This window comes from Schistocerca cancellata, chromosome 6 (genome assembly GCF_023864275.1).
Source record: "Schistocerca cancellata isolate TAMUIC-IGC-003103 chromosome 6, iqSchCanc2.1, whole genome shotgun sequence".
NCBI classification, from domain to species: domain Eukaryota; kingdom Metazoa; phylum Arthropoda; class Insecta; order Orthoptera; family Acrididae; genus Schistocerca; species Schistocerca cancellata.
This window is the reverse complement of record NC_064631.1, coordinates 563,303,434-563,324,380: the sequence shown is the minus strand read 5'-3', so window position 1 is coordinate 563,324,380 and position 20,947 is coordinate 563,303,434. Positions and strand designations below refer to the sequence as shown.

Here is a 20,947-nt window from a genome sequence, read left to right as displayed (position 1 = left end):
ACTCTTCTGGTTGTACGTCACGCTGAAATTGCCACAGAGCCACTGACTTTAGCAGGATGACGATATGTGCTTACATTACGCATACGTAGTTCCCAGCCGTTCTTTCATGCAAGAAGTATTACACTTGTAAGAGCAGAGAATTGTGGCTCTATAGTTTACAGACGCGAAATACAGTAATTATGTATAATTATTATTACACATGTAGTTGTATTATAATATCACGTTGATGCTCGTTTATCAAATGTTCAACGTGACTTCAAGAAAGACATGTCATGCTCAGTTTTTATTTTTACTCTTGCACTGGTACCTTAAAAAAGAAGGCAATTCGTTTACCCACGTGTCACGTGTTCGTAGACTGCGAGAAAGTATTTGACGCGAAAATTGTGGGAAGTATAGAAAAATATTGAAGTACCAGCGCGCCTGATCTAGGAAATATAATCTCTGTACGTTAATAACACAAGGAAGAATCTTATTTTTGAAACGTGGTATACTCTCTGCAAATATTAAGCAAGAAAGACCACAATCAACCACAATTTTTAATCTTTGCAATGAAAAGATTATAAACAATGTCAGAAAACAATAAAAAGTGCTTTATCAGTAAGAATGTGAAGTTCACAACTTTACTTTATTATTTGAGGATGATCTGATCAACGTTGACAAGGATGAAGTTGCAGTCAAAACAGTAGTTCAGAATATAAGGTTGCCGCTAATAAGGCAAGATAATTTTAGAAATTAAAAATAAAGTGGTGGCCCTTGTCACATGTAAAGTAAAAGTAAAGTAATAATAAGGTGGTTTCGAGAATTTTGTTCTATTAAAGCTAAAATCATTAAAAGTGAATACACAAATTAATGACCAGCCACGTAAATTTTAGCCGTACAGTGTACGAGTATGTGGAAATGAAACTCCAGAGATTTCAACTTTTCTGTGGTATGATGCAACAAACACTGAAACGGAAAGTTCAAAAGGAATAACTTTGCCTAAATTGTCTGGGGGTTATGGTCGATTCTTAATGCTAAATAGGTGCAAAAACTAAAGTCTTCCATCTCGTCAATCAAAATAAATTGAATCCTTTGGTGTGAATCCCTTTGTTAGACAGAATAATCACTCCTCAGCTACAACAAAGATATTGAAACCAGACGAGTATTTAGTCTAGAACCAGTTGCAGAAACTGTGAAGAAACACAGAAAAACTGTACATGTAATCCTACAGCACAACAACATAGAAAGTCGGAATCTGTGACGTCCTTTAAAATGTTGGCTTGAATAATTTAGATGTGGAAGGAGACAGTAGATCTAACAATTCTAATCGATAACAGTGATGTAGGCCTCCAGCAACCCGTAACATCAGAATCTTTTCTATAAAGTGTGGTTGATGCGTATGGAAAAGTCTAAGTTAGTACAGAAGTAACGTGTGACACATTTTTCCAGTAGTGTCAGTATGGAACACAAGATCAATTCCACTCCGAATGTATTAAGGTTCAGCATTTGACTATTGTAATTCGGAGGTCCCTGTTCCATGCACAGCTACTGTCCATCAATATGGTTGAAGATCTGAAGATGATCATGTGATAATCAAAATCGGCCACCTTTTAATAAACGTGTCCTACGATCAAAACTGTTCTATACTTAATTTCCAGTATTACACTGCGATTGCTGCCTTTCTCCAACAATGTTTTTAATAACAACGTCAAGGTAGACATTCCCTGAGGAACATGAGGGAACAGATCTTCGCTAATTGCCAGAAACGAAGAACGTAGGTATCTGATCCAAAAGCAAACTAGTAAAGATGCAGCTTCAATATGTACCAAAAAGGCGTACTTCCAATTTTGCATTTGTACAAACTGCAGAGGAGAGAATTCCGATGTGCTTAGTTGTCATTAAGAACACAGCGAGGTTATCAAGGTATTTCTGATGTGCCTGTATTTCACTTATTCGACCTGCAACGTAGTACTAAAAATCCTTCTGGCTTCTCCCATACTATGTATGGTAATGAGTAGTATGCAGTTATTTTTCTTTTTTTACTTTCGGATACGGTGCCCTGTACGGGAGCAGTGTATCACCTGTGATTATTGTGTGAGGCGATGTCGTCATCAAGTCATTTCTTCCTTCGTCCATTTCCGCATTGCTATTGTCGCAGCTTAGTCCTCTGTTGTATCTTGCAAGATGTACGGGCGATACGAAGGTGAAAGACCGACATTTCGAAAAGCTGTTTGTTGCAAACTTTCTATTTACAGCTTTCTAACACACCGCTCGTGGTTTCCAACTAACGAGTGGCTTGTATAGATTGAGTCCGATTTATTTCCACTTTTTTTATGTTGTTGTTATCTTCAGCCAGAAGACGCAGTTCTCCACTCAAGTCTATCCTGTGCAAGATCCTTCATCTCTGAGTGACTACCCAACATATGTCCATATGAACTTGCTTACCGTATTGCGAGCGTTTATCTCCCGCTACAACTTACAGTACCTCCTTCACTCTCTCTCTCTCTCTCCCTCTCTCTCACTACTTTTCCCTCCAAACTATTATTTGAAATCACCCTACGACATTACTGGCCGGAAGACTCCGTCTGAGGTCGTTCGGCCGCCAGTGCAAGTCTTTCTACTTGGCGTGAACTTCGGGGACGTGTACGTCTGATGAAGATGAGAACAATGATCATAGCAACAAAAACACCGAGGTCTAAGAAAGTCCCACATCCGGCGGGGAATCGAACTAGGGACCCTCATTTTAAAAGGAAGGAAGGAAAATGCAGGTCCCGTCAAGAATGAGGCCATTAAAGGCTGAGCGCAAGTCATTAGGTAAGGAAGAAGAAAGAAATCGGCTGTGTCCTTTCAAAGGAACTACTCCGGCATTTGCCTGGTGCGCTTTAGGGAGCTCACGGAAAAGCTAAATCTAGATGTTCCGACAGGAATTTGAACCGTCGTCCTCCTTATTGCGAATCCAGTGTGTTAAGTAAGACTCCTATAACGTGGGGTGAATTGTCCGTCATGTTTTATGCAAAGTTTAGGATTTTTATACTTGTTTACATATGAGTCAAGATGCGAGAGGAGATTTCTAATGAAATGTATTGAAAAATTCGTCGTAAATTTTGGCTGCTCAGCTGCAATTGCAAACATTGCAAAAATGTTTTTGGCACATGTATATTTACGAGGGAGCCCGAATAACGAAAAAGATAGGCCATAAATTGCCAGAGAGACGACTGAGAACCAGGACCTGGCGCTCAGTTGTGTATTTGAAATGTTGTTGTTGCTGTTGTTGTCTTCAGTCCAGAGACTAGTTTGACGCAGCGCTCCATGCTACTCCATCCTGCGCAAGCTTCTTCATCTCCAAGTAACTACTGCAACCTACATCCCTCTGAATCTGCTTAGTGTATTTATCTCTTGACCTCCCTCTACGAGTTGTACCTTCCACACTGCCCTCCAATACTAAATTGGTGATCCCTTGATACCTCAGAACATGTCCTACCAACCGATCCCTTCTAGTTGTGCCACAAATTCCTCTTCTCCCCAATTCTATTCTGTACCTCCTCATTAGTTATGCGGTATACCCATCTAATCTCCAGCATTCTTCTGTAACACCACATTTCGAAAGCTTCTATTCTCTTCTTGTCCAAACTAGTTATCGTCTATGTTTCACTTCCATACATGGCTACACTCCATATAAATACTTTCAGAAACGACTTCGTGACACTTAAATCTATACTCGATGTTAACAAATTTCTCTTCTTCAGAAACGCTTTCCTTGCCATTGCCAGTCTACATTTTATATCCTCTCTACTTCGACCATCACCAGTTATTTTGCTCCCCAAATGGTAAAACTCATCTACTACCTTAAGTGTCTCATTTCCTAATCTAATTCCCTCGGCATCACCTGATTTAATTCGACTAAATTCCATTATCCTTTTTTTACTTTTGTTGATGTTCATCTTATATCCTCGTTTCAAGACAATGTCCATTCCTTTCAACTGCTCTGCCAGTTCCTTTGCTGTTTCCGTTAGAATTAAAATGTCATCGGCAAACCTCAAAGTTTTTATTTCTTCTCCATGGATTTTAACTTCAGCTCCAAATTTTTATTTTGTTTCCGTTACTGCTTGATCAATATACAGTATTATAAATACATGTTAATAAAAGTAGTTATAAAGATGAAATCACTTGTGTCCAGTTGCGTTTCTTCCCCCAGTTGGAAACTACACTGAAACAATTGGTCTCCAAATTTTTCAGTTCCTGAGACAATTTCGCAATTGGCAGATTGGAGAGTAATATTTATTGTGGTATATTTATACCCCCTTATCATAAACATACGTGCACAAACTGAATAATGGTAAGGGTATGGCAGGGCGAGAGTTAATAAGCATATTTTTATAGCAGATTCGTCATTACGAGGGAACTTGCAGTAGTAACGTAATAATATGTTGACAAATCAAAAGGGGTGGGGACGGGGAATGTGACTGCCCAGACCTCCCTGCTGGGCAAGTGCTACTTTAATCTGATGAAGAAAATTCGTTTCACTGTAACACGAAACTATACTCCTAATCTCCCTCATCCCCTGTACAATCAAAATGCCGCATTTCTTGAAGTACCTATTTACGATAAAAAAATAAACACCACTTCTGCATTTGCCTATATACGGACGAAAACTAATAAACAGACACAGGTTGTTACTGTCTAACACCCAGATTTGAAGACATTGGTTCCGACTTCTTAGCTCATTACATTTAATATTTACAAACTACCATGAAAATTCCAAGCTTACATTTCTATAGAATTGTAATATCACATTTCATTTTTCTGTTTATGAAAAGTGGACATTAATTACTAATTAATTACTACCTATTACACATTAATTACTATTCGGGACACTTCATACACTCAGTATCAAATATTTTATAAGAAATACCGTAAAAAGTTGCGTGAATAGGTTAACCACCCATAAGATAAACATTGCTCAATTCTCAGACTTGGGGAAGCATCGCGGACGATTCAGCCTACTATATGTGATAACCACTGTGCCACATCGCTTGGCGCCGCGATATAGAGGCATCGACTTTAGCCTCTAGACCACGAGCTGCTGACAACAATTCGTTGATCTCTCAAAATGTGTCCTATCAACTGATCCCTTCATTTAGCCACTTCTCACTTCTGTGCAAGGTGACATCCCAAACATCTTCAGAAAAGAATTCTTAATACTTGCATTTATATTCTATGTTAACAAACTTCTCTATTTCAGAAATGCTTTTCTTCCCATTTCCGATCTGCATTTTAGATCCTCTCTGCTTCATAAGTCATCAGTTATTTTGCTAACCGAAGAACAAAACTCATGTATTTATCTAATTCCTTCATCATCGTCTGATTTTTTATTTTTACTGATGTTCATTTCATAATTCAAGAGACTATCCATCCCCTTCAACTGATTTTGAAATTCCTTTGCCGTCTCTAACAGAACTACAATGTCTTCAACAGACCAAAAAGTTTTTATTTCTTCTCCCCGAACTTTAATTCACTTTCTAGGTTACTTTAGATTTCCTTCACAACTTGCTTATTGTACATATTGAATAAGCCTGGACATAGGCTACAGTCCTATCTCACTTCCTTCTCAAATTCAGCTTTCCTTTCATGCCCTTCGACTCATATCTGTAGTCCGGTTTCCGTACAAGTCGTATATAACTGTACGCTCCCTGTGTATTTTCCCTGCTACCTTCAGAATTTCGCAGAACGTGATACATTTATATGGGATCTGTTGTTGCATTGCATTGTGACTTTTTAGGATTCCGTACCTCCATTGGTAAAAACGAAACCTTTGTAGAATCACTTTGTTGTCTGTCCGTCTGTCTGTCTGCCCGACCCCTTATCAGTGTAAAAGATTGAAGCGTCAAAGTTAGTGCAATCGAAAGAGACTGTCATTTATGTCACATATTTTGATATTCGCGAACTCACCTATCAAAACCAATAGGGTACTTTCCGTTGATCTAGAGTAATTAAATTTGGCAGGAAGCAAGGAAAAAATCCTAAAAATGTTAATTTGTAATTATGTCACCCACAAAATTTTTTTGTCGTTTGTCATCCGTCTGTCTGTCCATCTGTTAAGTTCCTCGGCGGTGTAAGAAATTTAAACTTTTACGTCAATGCAATCAGCAGGTACAGCCATTTGGATCATATTTTTGATATCTTGACAGTATCGATACCAGTAACAGGCAAAAACGGCCGAAATTCTCTATACACGGGATGGATGAACTATCTATAAGACATATTTAAGTTTATACAGAACCCTCGGTGCGCCAGTCCCACTCATACTTATTCGGATATTTTTTTAGGTGGGATATTTCGCTTTAACGCTTTTCGCGTATATAAAGCCCAGTTTTAAAATATGGAAGTGGCAGCTGAAGACCTGCACGTCAATTTACTTTCTTCTAACCACATAACTTGATGTGTTTTATATATCACGTAGATCTCATGATACGTCATTTGTAGGATTTTATGCATGATTTTCATTATTTCAGCCTATTGCGTGAGTCACCGAACAGCCATTTGTAACCAGCCCAATATTTGCCTCAGTATGGGAAATATGTGGAGATCAGGACCATATTTTTGGAAAAGCTGTGCTAGTTTTACATCGTACTTTTTCGCAATAAGCAGATCTCTACGTGCATATTGATTTATTAATTTTCAATCTTGCTTTCACATCTTTTAAACGCTCTCCACATTATACAGGAGGCATTTTGTAAATTGCCTGTGAATTCAATTCCAAAGGCTTTTGTCACATAACTGTATGCTATTCAGCAGTGCTGCGTCCTGTTGTAGGGCTCAAATATTTAACTTTCGACTTGCGAGAATTTACTATGGCTACTATGGCCTTGGATGCTTTTGAATAAGTACTGACTCGCTGTCGGATTTCACTTACATCGGTGTTTCTGGTGGTAATTATGTTTTAATCGTCAGTATATGAGCATACTGTTAGTTTCTCTCCGAAAAATTGTGTTCCCCTGACTTATTTATGGACTTCTGATAGTCGTAGTTCGACGACGTGTTTCATCAACTCAGGACAATTTTAGAGAAAATAATTTTAGCTAATGGGCCACGTCATTGTAAACTACTAAAAGAACTAAATTTTCACCCTGAAGAGGACCGCAGCAAAGTGTTCGAAACATCAGCAATTTAGTTGCTTAATAGTTTACTATGACGCGGACCAACAGCAAAAATTACTTTATCCAAAATGACACCGCGCGTGGAAGCCCACGAATGTGTATTAGGACAATTTTGTCTGAGGAATCTAGTTATCTGGATTATTCTGCTCAGTTTTCATCTGATTAGGCTTCGTGATGTCGACAATACTATGTAGAAACGGAAATGGTAACACAGTTAAACACTTTTTTGCGGGTGGACATGTAAAATAACGAATTAGATTTGCACTTCCGCTGCGTCACTGGCTACGATCGCGTCTCAAATGTTCAGGGAGTGTTGCGAAAACATCTGTTGGTTGGCCATGAATTTCTGAACAATATGTATGAGTTTTCCTGTTACAAATCGGCTATGTGTAACAAATACCCCCTCTCAACACCGACTTTTTAAAGAATCGAATTTCCATGTATAAAGAAAGAAGCTTCAAACGCATGATTACTTTGCATGTGAGTTAACGTGTTTAATATTTGGCGTTAAACATGTAAAATCTTTATGGCTTAAGAGGAAAAACCCTAATTTATTTTCCTTTTATTAGTTTAGAATTATCCATTGGATGAGTATTATCTAGGTAACATGAGCTACTTTTTAAGAAAAGCTAGTTTTTCACGAATCGCAGTGCATATGAGGTCATATTTTTGAACTATGTGTTGCATAATGATATAATCTTGCAGATATATTTGGTGGTATATGTGGATACTATCTGCAAAACGCGTTGCGAAATAAGTTAATAGTAAAGAAAGATGAAAACATCGTTCCTACTGCTGAATTTTTAGTGAATAAAGCGCGAAACTGTAGTAAGCGATATACTTTTTTCTTTTCATTATTTTGCGGACTGTGTCGGCAAGAAAAATGTTGGAAAATGTTTCCAATTATGTGTAAAGTTTGTTGGAAGTAGTCTGGCGTTCTCATTGTCAAATACTGTCTGAATATAGTCTGGGTAATTCGCAATTTGCTCGCTATGACTTACACTATCTTGAGATATACAGGGTGTTACAAAAAGGTACGGCCAAACTTTCAGGAAGCATTCCTCAAACACAAAGAAAGAAAATATGTTATGTGGACATGTGTCCGGAAACGCTTACTTTCCATGTTAGAGCTCATTTTATTACTTCTCATCAAATCACATTAATATGTTATGTGGACATGTGTCCGGAAACGCTTACTTTCCATGTTAGAGCTCATTTTATTACTTTTCATCAAATCACATTGATCATGTAATGAAAACACACAGCAACAGAACGTACCAGCGTGACTTCAAACACTTTGTTACAGGAAATGTTCAAAATGTCCTCCGTTAGCTAGGATGCGTGCATCCACCCTCCGTCGCATGGAATCCCTGATGCGCTGATGCAGCCCTGGAGAATGGCGTATTGTATCACAGCCGTCCACAATACGAGCACGAAGAGTCTCTACATTTCGTACCGGGGTTGCGTAGACAAGAGCTTTCAAATACCCCCATAAATGAAAGTCAAGAGGGTTGAGGTCAGGAGAGCGTGGAGGCCATGGAATTGGTCCGCCTCTACCAATCCATCGGTCACCGAATCTGTCGTTGAGAAGTGTACGAACACTTCAACTGAAATGTGCAGCAGCTTCATCGTGCATGAACCACGTGTTGTGTCGTACTTGTAAAGGCACATGTTCTAGCAGCACAGGTAGAGTATCCCGTATGAAATCATGATAACGTGCTCCATTGAGCGTAGGTGGAAGAAGCTAAAATGAGCTCTAACATGGAAATTAAGCGTTTCCGGACACATGTCCACATAACATATTTTCTTTATTTATGTGTGAGGAATGTTTCCTGAAAGTTTGGCCGTACCTTTTTGTAACACCCTGTATACACAGATTACTTTACACAGATAACTTTAAAACTTGGCTAATTTTTTAAATCCTTTAACGTAAGATTGCACTTGTTAATGGGTAGATTATGACGTCATTTTAAGTTTTTAAAATGTGTCAATAATTGTGTAAAACTCAAATTTTTGTTGCCCCTAGAAGCCGTTAGATAGGCAACACTGTGCTGGGCCCGTGCACCATTTTAGCCGTTTAGTAGGATACAGCTCGACAGCTAAACAGACTAATTTTTCGATGCGCGTTGTTCCAGGGTTTTTGGAATCATTATTAGTACCCCCCACTTTCATTATAGTGGATACATTTGAATGCAGGGAGATTTTAGTGTATCTTCCATTATTTTTGTTTTTACCTTCCTAATTTCCTGGAAGTCTAACGGTAAACTCAATCAGAATTCGAATAAGAAAGAAATGAAGCACACAGCAACTTTTAGACCCGTAAAAAAGTTCCACACTTTGCTCTTCATAGCAGAGAACTTTGATATAGGCTGTACTTCTGTAAGACTTATAACAGTGAAGCAAGTATATTTTACGAATTAACGTCCATTGAATGTCAATATTTCGGTTTTTATATTTAATTTCCGATAAGTACGGGAAATAAAATCTAAGTCAGATACACAGATGATCAACCGACGTTTATTCCCCCTAAGTGGCATACGACACCATTATGGATTCGTCAATAAACCGAACAAAGTGTTTCATTTCTTGCAACATACGTTGCTACACTGCTCAAATGACATATCCCACAAACATCTGCATTCTTTAAATTTCATCAGAAACACTGTCAGGCCTCGCGCCCTGTCATGTATATTAGAACAGCATTTAACCCCGCACGCAATGACAAAAGACGAACTTTTCTCGGAGGTCGACACGACATTGCTACACAAGGTAGATTTTTTTGGATGGAGTGGTGTGAGGGTTGGCTGTTGGGCCGTCCTATGGTTCAAATGGCTCTGAACACTATGGGACTTAACATCTGAAGTCATCAGTCCCCTAGAACTTAGAACCACTGAAACCTGACTAACCTAAGGACATCAGACACATCCATACCCGAGGCAGGATTCGAACCTGCGACCGTAGCGGTCGCGCGGTTCCGGACTGAAGCGTCTAGAACCGCTCGGTCACCCCGGCCGGCACTACAATACCACTAGAAAGGTTCAAACATTAAACGAAAATTGCGAAAAAAATATGATATGAAATAAAAATATCGGCACTCGATATTGCCATTTAGATATCGATATATTAGGTGAAAGATGCAGGCCATATAAATCGATATGTTTTATCAACAGCCCTAGATTATTGGGACGTACCGTGTGGCCCTAGCCGCCCATCGCTTTGCTCTGAGTTTCATTCACCTTGATGTTAACTGCCTTTACCGGGAATATCAACGTATTAATTCACATGGTTATTTGTCAACTCTACATATTATGTGGTGAACAATCTTGTTGCCTGTGTAATGGCGCTGTAGTTTTTAATGTGCTTGCCTGCGTGTGACTCAAGTTTAGATTCACTGTAAAATCTGCAATAGAAGCTCATTCTGTTGTATTATAGGAGAAACCACAATATAATTGGTGGTTGAATCCGGTGCAGTCCGTGTTCTAGGGGAAATTGTTTGTTTGGGTGAAAGCAACACGAGGTATACGCACTGCGTGTTTGGTACTTCATAATTAATCTTTGAATGTCAAACTAGGTAAAACTTTTGAGTAACCTTCTTAGTGTTTCTATTAAGGTTTCATTGTGATTAGTAACAATAAGTAAAATATATTCTCTTGTACGACTGAGACCAAAGCGCCTTCGATCTTGATAACCGTAGTCTCAGGTATTATGCAACTTCTCGTATTGAGCGAACTGCTTATAACCCTTTGTTGGTTACAAAAGTTTATGTTACTTAAGTTGTAAAGCTGCTGTGCTGTCGGAATCACGCAGTGGAGTCACTATAGCGTCTTGTGCCGATGCGTGAACACCTGTGTCATTACGTAGTTTATTTTACAAACGACAGTTGCCGCTGAGAGGCTGTTCTACGGCCAATTTCTTTTATTTTCGTTGAGGTTAATCAAGTAAATATAAATTTCACACTGTAGCTAGTTGTGACCGTTCTGAATTTAAACAAATAATCTCATAAGTTAACCGTTTTTGACTATTTGTAATACATTTCTTATTTCAATGATATTGAAACATGAGGCCTCCTAGAAGCGTTTTGGAATTTTCTTAAAGATTCCAAGGATTAAATTATTTGTGGCCGTTTATGCTCGGCCAAGTTCAGCATCCAAAAATTTTGTGTGTGCACAATTTAAGATTTTCAGGTAGTTTTGGTCAAAGAAGAAAGAAGGGAATATTATTGGGGCTGTGTTTATATTTAAAATGTAGTCCTAATTTTTAGTCTGTTTTAGTTATTGCAACAAACTTTCTATCACTGTCTGTGGGGGCCTGTGGGTGAACCTGTTAGGTGACTGGACCGCCGGATATTCTGTCTATCTAAAGATTCTTGTTCAAGATTTTATTTTGTGTAAACGGTTTACAATCAAGGTTTAAGTAATTTCATTATCAGTAATGCTGAAACTAATTCTTTAAAATAAATATTTGTTGAACTTTGTTATTTAATTGTAAAATATGTTTGAAATGTAATTTCAGATTATTTGTTGTGGCCTGCGCTCCCACCCAGATTATTTTGACATGAAGGTGACACACTACATTTCATTTACCATATTTTACGGGCTATAAGACGCGCTTTATTCTTCGAAAAATTGCGTCCAAAATTCAGGTGCTTCTTATACTCAAAATCAATATAAAAATACCCAGCGTTTGATTTAAAATTCCCACCAGTCTTAAAAATTGCCATAGATTCGATGCCGCAGGAAACCTATCTCTACCTGGAAGCAGTGGATTCAACTGGCATCAGCAAGGCACCGGCGCGACGAACATGAATTGCGGTGATTAACAAGGTTCCTAACACCGTCTCCCTGCGGCCCCACCATCACAAACCCATAACGCTGTATAGCCTATGATGCGTCATTGCAGTCTGCAGTGCAAGGGAACTTGAACTGATAGTGATTTGTGTTATCGGTAACAGCATAATATTTGTGTTACTAGCTAGTTTCGTAATGGATAAAAATGAAAGATATTCATATGATGCTGGCTACAAATTGAAAGTAATAGCACATGCAGAAGAACATGAAAACAGAGCAGCTGAACGGCATTTCAGCCGTCCATCAACAAAATTTCCAAAACTAGAAGATAACGTACTGAAGTGGATGCAAGAACCCTCAAAATGACACTGGAATTAATACACAAATGATTCAAATACACGCTCGCAAGCTAGCGCTACAGTGGAGCTTAACATAGGCCTACTTTAAGGATGGAATTAGTTGGTGCTGCAGATTTATTAAGCGTCATGTACTTAGCTTGCGGACCAAAACCAAAATATCTCGAAAAATGCCGCAAGAGTATGAAGAGAAAGTATTATCTCTCCATCACTTTATTAGTCAACATCGAAAGAAGCAGTGTGTCACTAATCCAAATAGCGAATGTCGACGAAACTCCTCTTGACATCTTATGTGCCGAGTAACAGAAATTTCCATGAAAGGTGACAAATCTGTGACTAGAAAAACAAGTGGACATGAGAAAATGCACTACATTGATGTCCTTTCACGACGAGCTGTCGCTGCTACACTTAATCCAATTATCACTTTCAAATTCAAAACAATGACAAACCTTCTGAAATACCACCAGATGTTGTTGTTCACGTACATGACAGGAGTTGGATGGACGAGGTTGGTATGAAATTATAGATTAGCATGGTGTGGGAGAGAACGAAAAAGGTGCTTTATTGAAGAAGTTCTCTTCTTGTGCTAGATGAGTTTAGTAGTCATTTGAAAAATTCTGTGAAAGAGAAACTGAGGCAGGGAAATACAGAACTAGCTGTTATTGGTGGCGGACTTACTTCACAATGGCAACCTCTTGATGTCTCGATACATAAACTATTTAAAATGTATATGAGGGAGGACTGGAACAAATGGATGGTTGAAACCCAACATCGATTCACGCCAAAGAAAGCTTTAATACGACCTACAGTCAAACATGTGTGTCAATGGATAAAACAGTCGTGGTCTGTAGTGAGAGAAGATATTGTTAAATCTTCCACGAAGTGCGGCATATGTAGCGCTCTCGATGGCAGTGAAGACCATCTTATTTATGAAGAGGACAACGATGACGAAGAAGAGGATGAAGAAGAAGAAGAAGAAGAAGAAAATTCAAGCGACAATTTTCAGGGATTTTAAAGATCGGTTTGGTTTTACAAAGTTGGAACCCTTTTTCACTCTGGCTTTGCAGTCTAATAATGAAAACTGCTTCAAAATTAAGGTGCGTCTTGTAGTCGGTAGCGTCTCACAGTTCGCAAAATAGGGTGTCTTTTCTCGATCGTCATTTGGGTGGTTTGTTTCTGTAAGTAGTTTTCACTGCTAGCATGTCGGGCCTGGTGATCTAACGGTGGCGTGTGTGCCTGGAAACAGTGTGGTCATGGGATCGAACCCTGGTCGGACCACGAAAATTTTCTGTCTCTAATCTAGCCTTCATCTGTCACCGATGTGACGATACCACGTTAAACTGTAGTTCTCCTTTCGCTCGTTAGTTAAATGAGATAGGTTAGGGACAGGCAATCCACCGAAATGGATTCCAACTGAGAGACTTGAAGCTGGCTATTGAACCACAATAACTACTAGTGTCTGATAGTGTACTTAAAACATATGCTATGAGGTTAGTGTACTCTGTGGTGCCAATCACAGTGTTGATTTCATGATCTTTGTTATTGTGCGGACCACAACGCCCACAACAAGTAAGTGAAAATTATGTTGGACACACCACCATGCCTTCCTCCTTTCTTGTGGATTTATGAATTTCCCACTATTTTCTAGTATTGCTTACGGAGCAGCCACGCGGGACTAGCCGAGCGGTCTCAGGCGCTTCAGTCATTGACTATGCGGCTGATCCCGGCGGAGGTTCGAGTCCTCCCTTGGGCATGGGTGTGCGTGTTTGTCCTTAGGATAATTTAGGTTAAGTAGTGTGTAAGCTTAGGGACTGATGACCTTAGTAGTTAAGTCCCATAATATTTCACACACTTTTGAATATTTTGAACTTACGGAGCAAAGTCGCGAGCCGGGATGGTTAGCGCGAAATTTCCATTGTCTCCTTCATGCTTAGCTGAGAGTGATAATTAAGGCCGAGCTAATTTAATGGCAGTGCGCTGACTTTCTTATGGAAACATTCCACCTTAAAAAGTCTGGACGAGTTGCACAGCGCACAAGTTCTCGGCTGTGCGCTGCACATTACGACAGCACTGTACCCATCCAACGATACGTAGGGGGGAGTGCGTCTATTCTGTGAGCCCTTGTTATAGTTTTTTATTCTTCAGTTAACTGATATTACAAATGCGTCAGTCTCAAGACTATTAATAACAGAATGTTATTTAAGACGGGAATAATTGTAATCAACGCTGTAAGAACTACATACTTTTCAGATTCGTCATCTGCAGCCAGAAAAGCATCTCCAGTCGCTATTAGCTGTTAGCATTTCGCACATACATGAATATTCAGAATGCTGTAATTCTACATTTTGTTTACGAATCATCTATGCAAATGTCTGATGATTCAGCAGCTAGGTTACAAACATTAAGTCATGTATCTAGACAAAATAGAACTCAACGTATTAAAGGGTTTTGTGTGGAGTGTGAGTGTGAAGTTACATGACTAGTCGGCACACACCAAAATATTGTACTGAACCGTTAGGAAGCTATTGGTAGTTTCAAGCGCATTGATGACATTGGTTCCATCGTTAATAAAACAAAATGAAGGAATTACCGTTATAGTATGTCGTCGACCTGAGCAAGAAGTAAAAGAATACAGTCTAAGCACACGAAGCAGTATTAAAACGTTCAGAAGTAAGAACTAAGGAGTTCGAAAGAAAAGGCGGGGAAAGCAGATTGGAAGTAGCCTGCTCCTTGGAATATCGGATTAAACAGTAGTGTAAAACCTGTAAAGAAACTTAATAGACAAAGTATCAAATTTAGATACAGAATACGTAGCCGGCCGGAGTGGCCGAGCGGTTATAGGCGCTACAGTCTAGAACCGCGCGACCGCTACGGTCGCAGGTTCTAATCCTGCCCGGGCATGAATGTGTGTGATGTCCTTAGGTTAGTTAGGTTTAACTAGTTCTAAGTTCTAGGGGACTGATGACATCAGAAGTCAAGTCCCATAGTGCTCAGAGCCATTTGAACCATTTGAACAGAATACCTAAGAAAGCTCAAGGAATATCTCTGTGGGAAACAATGTGTGTGAACGAAAAAATCTGATATCCAGGATGTACAGGGTGTTTTAAAACGAATATAAGTGTTTTAAGGCTATGTAGCACTTACTACTTTCACTTAAAATTAAAAAAAAAATGAAATGATCGTATGGCATTGTTGGCCGGGGGAATTCGGCCGCCGTATCGCAAGTACTATTCAGGTGACGCCACATCGGCGACCTGCGAGTCTATGATGATGAAAGACACACAACACCCAGTCACCTGCCAGGAATCGAACCCGGGCACCCTGCGTGGTAGGCAGTAACGTTACATGAAATGAAAGAGCAACTGAAACAGTTTTTCGTACAAGGTTCAATGTGAGTAGCATTCGTCACACATCGAGTAGATAGGCCAATTCTTTTCAAATCCTACTCAATGTGTCCGGAGTAATTGTAGCAATAATGCTGTTTCTAAAGTCGAGTAACTCATCTGGTAGTGGAGGCACGTATACATAATCCTTTATCAACCCACAAAGGTAAAACACGGGTAGTTTCAGATCTTGTGCGAACGTGGAGGCCATACAAAACAAGCTCTGTCATCCGGAACCTTGCGGCCAACCCAGCGGTCGGGTAAAACATCGTTTAACCAATCGCGTACTGAGTTATATCAGTGAGGCGGCGCACCATCTTGTTGCAAAATAAAGTTGCGTGGTTCAGCTTCTTCCAACTGAGGAAGGAGCCATAGTTCTATCGCATCAACATAAGAAACACCAGTTACAGTTGCTTCACCGAAAAATAAAGGTCCATAAACTTTCCGCCGGTATTTGGCACAAAAATGCATTCAAGATAGTGGAGTCTCGTTACATCTGTACCATCTCGTGGGGATTTTCTGATTGCCAGATGTGCACTTTGCGTGTGTTAACATTTCCACTCAGGTGAAATCGATACATCACTGAAGACGTCGCCTCTAAAAAATCATCGTCACGCAGCAACATTTCGTTTGAAAAGTTGTCATGTAAACCTAGTCTGTAGGCCTTAGAGGTTGTAACAACTGCAAACGATAAGCACGTGGTTGCACGCGTGTCCTTAACTGTCTCCACACACACGTCACTGGGATTGCTAATTCGCTACTAGCCTTCCGAACTGATTTCTTGGGGCTACGCGTAAAAGACACTCACTCATTCAACACGTTCTTCAGTCACTCTTGCTTGTTCCATACTCTTCCCTTTGAGCGCTGGTATCCAAACCGAAACGTTTGAGTTGCCCCTTCATTTGATGTATTATTTATAAGTGTAAATTAAATGTAATAAATGCTACAAAGCCTTAACACTCGTATATTCATTTTGAAACATCATGTATAGTAAGGCTTCTAAGTCAAACTATCCACGCAATAGCGGGAGAATTAACGTAGTAGCAGACATCAGATTATGAGGCTGGTGTTGGAGGAGTACAGGGTGACGAAAAGTTAAGGAAAGAAGACGACGCAGCAAAGCAGTAGCGTCACGCGAAAGGATTATAGGATAAAAAGGTAATTGGGAAAGGACAGGAGGGAGGGGGCGAGACGGTGGAACGACTGCTAATAACTAAATAATCAGTGGCAATAAAACAAAGCATAATGAGACTAGAAAAATAATGATTTCACATGACATGTTTCTGCATCTTCTGATACTACTAACTAGATAGAGACAGGATATTGTTTAATGTTGTTACCAAAAATCACAAAAAGCTTTTCCCCGATATACTTAAAATTTTTACACAATACTGCAATAAACATTTAGGAGTACAGCCTACTTTTTTAAATAACAATGTAAAAGTTTTTTTTGTTAAAGCTGACTGCGAAAAATAAAATGCTGTGTTGCACTGTGAGTATGTGTGGCTTAGTTTCATTCTCACAGTCAGTTTTGAATATGACAGCAGAGCATTTTAACAACAGGACAAATTGGTTGTCCCGTATACTGTACGCTGGCATACAATTTTTTTAAAAGTGGATACACAGCAATGCGTTGCTTTGTTTTCTTTCTCGCTGTCCCTTTTAACTGAAAACAGAAAAGTTGTGTTTATGGATTATCAGTTTACACTTTGAATACTACTACGGAATCTGAATCGTATGAAATTTTGTAATGTTATCCTTTTCGCAGATTGAAACTATGCGAAGTACCTCCTCACAGACCCAGCCGCTGAAGTCTGTTTCGAATCCCGTATACCAATCATCGCAACCAATTTACGCACTCATTTTAAGCGACTTCGATTGTCAATCAAGGTTTTGTTTGCAAAACAGTAAACAAGGCTCAAGGTCAGAGATACTGAGGAAGAGGAGGTGGACAGAGAGGGGGGCGGGAGGAGATATGGGCATGGAGAGGGGTAAGGAGGACATGGAGAGAGAGAGAGAGAGAGAGAGAGAGAGAGAGAGAGAGAGAGAGAGAGAGAGAGGAGGTGGTAGGCGGCGGCGGGGGGTAGGAGAGGAGGAGAAGACAGAGGGAGGGGGAAGAAGGAGGTTACAACATAATCCAAATCCAATACATATTTAGCGGTTTTAAACATGGCTGTTACTCAGCAACCGTATACTCGTTTCAACATAGGATTATACAGCCAACCGGTTGCAAAAAGTGAAATCTGACTTGAGCATAGCTGCTCTAAATTCTGACCATTGCTTTTTAGCATTGTAATTTTACGATTTATCAAAAGTTTATCCTGATGAAGACACCCTTAGTAGGTGTCGAAACCTAGGTCACTGTACGTAATAGTTATTTGCAACCAATTGGCTGTATAATCATATGTTGAAACATTTACAGCAGTTCCGAAGCTCTGCAGGATTCGCTAGTTATGAATAAAAGCAAACCAAAGTAAATGGCAAAGACCAAAACATAAAAACATGCAACGTGCGGTAATATGACTAAAAATTCGTAACCATGGAATTATTTACAGATACTATGATCGTGGTGAGAATTTTATTTCGTTTAACTATCTTTATTAATAATCAGTTAATGCAAATTATGTTGCTACATCGCTTCGCTACGATCATAAAAATTCAGGGTAATTTATCACTCTAGCAAAGCTCGGAAGTTCAGTCATAAATGGAATAAGTCAAGACTGAATAACAACTTTTTCTTTACTCGTACTACAGCACTGTTTCTCCCGTATCTTTTGCAGAAGTGTCGATGTTGATGTTGGAATCCCCCTCCAGAGCTCATTTGCTAAGTCCCGCAGATAATAAGATAATAATCCTCAACTCTCAGCGACAAAATTCGCTTCAATGGTTGCTTGGTAACCTCAGGGGAAGGACAATATAGACGCTGTGACTCTTAGCAGGTGATAACTACTGTGGCTGGTGGTGGCGTAAATTTCCTTACCACAAATCTTTGCGCTAGTGTATATTTGTGAAGTGTTTGTGTTTCTTTACAAGCAACTGCATGCCACATTGGCATTGTTATCGCTACCTTGCAAAGGACTGCACAATCGTCTTAAATGTATCCAGGGTGAAGTTTACCACCGTTAATAATTCATGACTGGTTATCGGTTCAGGAATGATCAGTCAAACGTTTTAATTGTAACTAATTTTAATCGTGACACAATACATGTTATATCAGCTTAAATAAGTGACATAAAGATAAAACAAGTAAAAATGGCCCACTCACGTGTGAAACGTTTATCAAGAAAGCAACAGAGGGTGATTACAGTCTTAATCTAGGCGCTGGACAGGGATTTGAATCCAACAAAGAGCAAATAACAACTTTCTTTCACTGTTAAGAGCAGTATTCATTAAATAAAACAGGTAAAAATGCTACTTGTTCTTAATAAACAGCATTGTTAAGAGTGACTCTTTCATGTTTTTAGTTTTTTCCTGAGACTACCAGTACTGTAACACATTCACGCCCTCACCGTGTCAATTTTGGAGACGATAGCTAGCACATAAAAACAACTGGACCGAAATAAGCCACACACTTCAAGATTTGTTTTGGAGGCTGCAGGAGTATGAAGTTAGAGGGGGAAAAGTATGGGCAGGAAAGTTGCCTGGCTCACCATTTGGTGCAGGGTTCGCCGCAGCTGTGGTACTGGTCCGGTGTCCTCTGCCCGCTGCTCTCACCGGCTGACCTCCCACGCGCAAACTCCGGCGACCCCCGCTGCACACGACACTGTGTGTTGCTTCCAGCCTCGTTGGGGGGAGGGGTACGCGCATGCGCCAGCCGCGCGACGGCCAATCCGGCGCCGGTTTCCGCGCGGTTGTAGGCGGGGCCACGGCTGGTCCCGCCCCCTCTATTTCCTGTTGCATACAACTGCTTCCGCCGATACCGAGTGTAGTGTCGAGCAGCGCACGAATTTGCGATCAATAGCGCTGCAGCACCCGACCCCCGAAAAATTGCAACCGTGCTGTAAACATGGATCGCGTCATGCCCAGAGCGACGAAACATTCGCTACGAACTTATTGGATTTTCGGTGAAGGACACCAAATCTGAGCGTGGAGTATCGCTTTGCAACTGACATTTGGGTTCTCCAACGCACAACTAGTATTCAGCTAGCACAACCCCACAACAGATTTTTTAAAGAATCTCAACTCCCCTGCACTAAACGTCATAACTCCCGAACTACATGTCGTACAATAATATAATATCGCAGGTGCATTCAGTAGTATATGTGGACAGCGTCTGCAATATGCGAAGAGAGTTAGAGGTAAAGAAGTGAGAAATGCAGTTTTACTGCATGAACAACGAAAATCAGTGAGCGATATACTTTTTTCCTTTCTTCGTTTTGTGGGGATGTCAACGAGACAAAGTTTAGTGAAGTTTTGAAATTAGACACAAACTTTGCTGGAAGGTATCAGGTGCTCTTCTTCTCAAATTCTTGATGAATATAGCTTGGTAATTTATTCCTCGAGACATAAACACAGGTCGTAGTTTTAATACTAGACTTACTGCGTTAAAGCTTTAAAATGAGATTATAGCTCTTAATTGGCAGATTATTCGTATGACAGAATTCTAATATTTTTAATTCGGTCAATAGCTATATAAAGTACTGAAAATTAATATGTTGCTCCTGATAGCAGTTACATAGGCAACCAGCAACTGAAATTGTGCCCCATGTTAGTCGTTTGTTAAAATACACGTAGTTCCCGTAGGTAGTGAATTAAAGCTGTACGACATTCGTTTACTGGCAGCGTTAACTTCCATGGCCTTTTGTCCAATAATCCGTAATAAGAGTGTAATAGCTCTGCAACATTTTCTAGGTCTTTTGAGTTTCGAAAACTCTCTTTCTGTGCTTCACTTAATACTTGCACATCCATCCGCTTTCCAGACATGCTTCATTTTTACATCTACACATTTTTTTCGTCTTTTGCGCCTTCTTCAGTGAGCATCTCCGCTTCTGATAATGGCACGTATACATGTAACGCACAGACTTAAGATCATCGCGGAAAAACAAACAATTTTCTTATCAAGTACACTATGTTCGGAACCTGTTGGCTATTTTACAAAAACATCGTACCCTGTCTTCTAATGTTTTGCCTTCAGTTTAGGTGCAAAGCGTTGTCCCCTTTATTTAAAATTGCAAGTCAACGAAAGGAAGTATGGGTTCGATATTTCACGAAACCTAAAAAACTGTAAACAAAATATGAATTACAACAAATTAAATTCATCTACTACCTTGTACCACTAGTGGACA

General features: G+C 39.7%; 1 protein-coding gene across 1 annotated transcript in view; it reads right to left on the bottom strand.

Moving 5' to 3' along the window:
• The window catches only part of LOC126191176 (class A basic helix-loop-helix protein 15), a 132,489-nt gene extending 113,085 nt beyond the window's left edge, over positions 1 to 19,404 (bottom strand). The window contains exon 1 of the mRNA XM_049931951.1: positions 19,313 to 19,404. Within this exon, the coding sequence (XP_049787908.1) occupies positions 19,313 to 19,315 (3 nt within the window). The 5' untranslated portion in view covers positions 19,316 to 19,404. The remainder of the gene's footprint in view (positions 1 to 19,312) is intronic.
• Between the last annotated feature and the right edge of the window lie 1,543 nt (positions 19,405 to 20,947).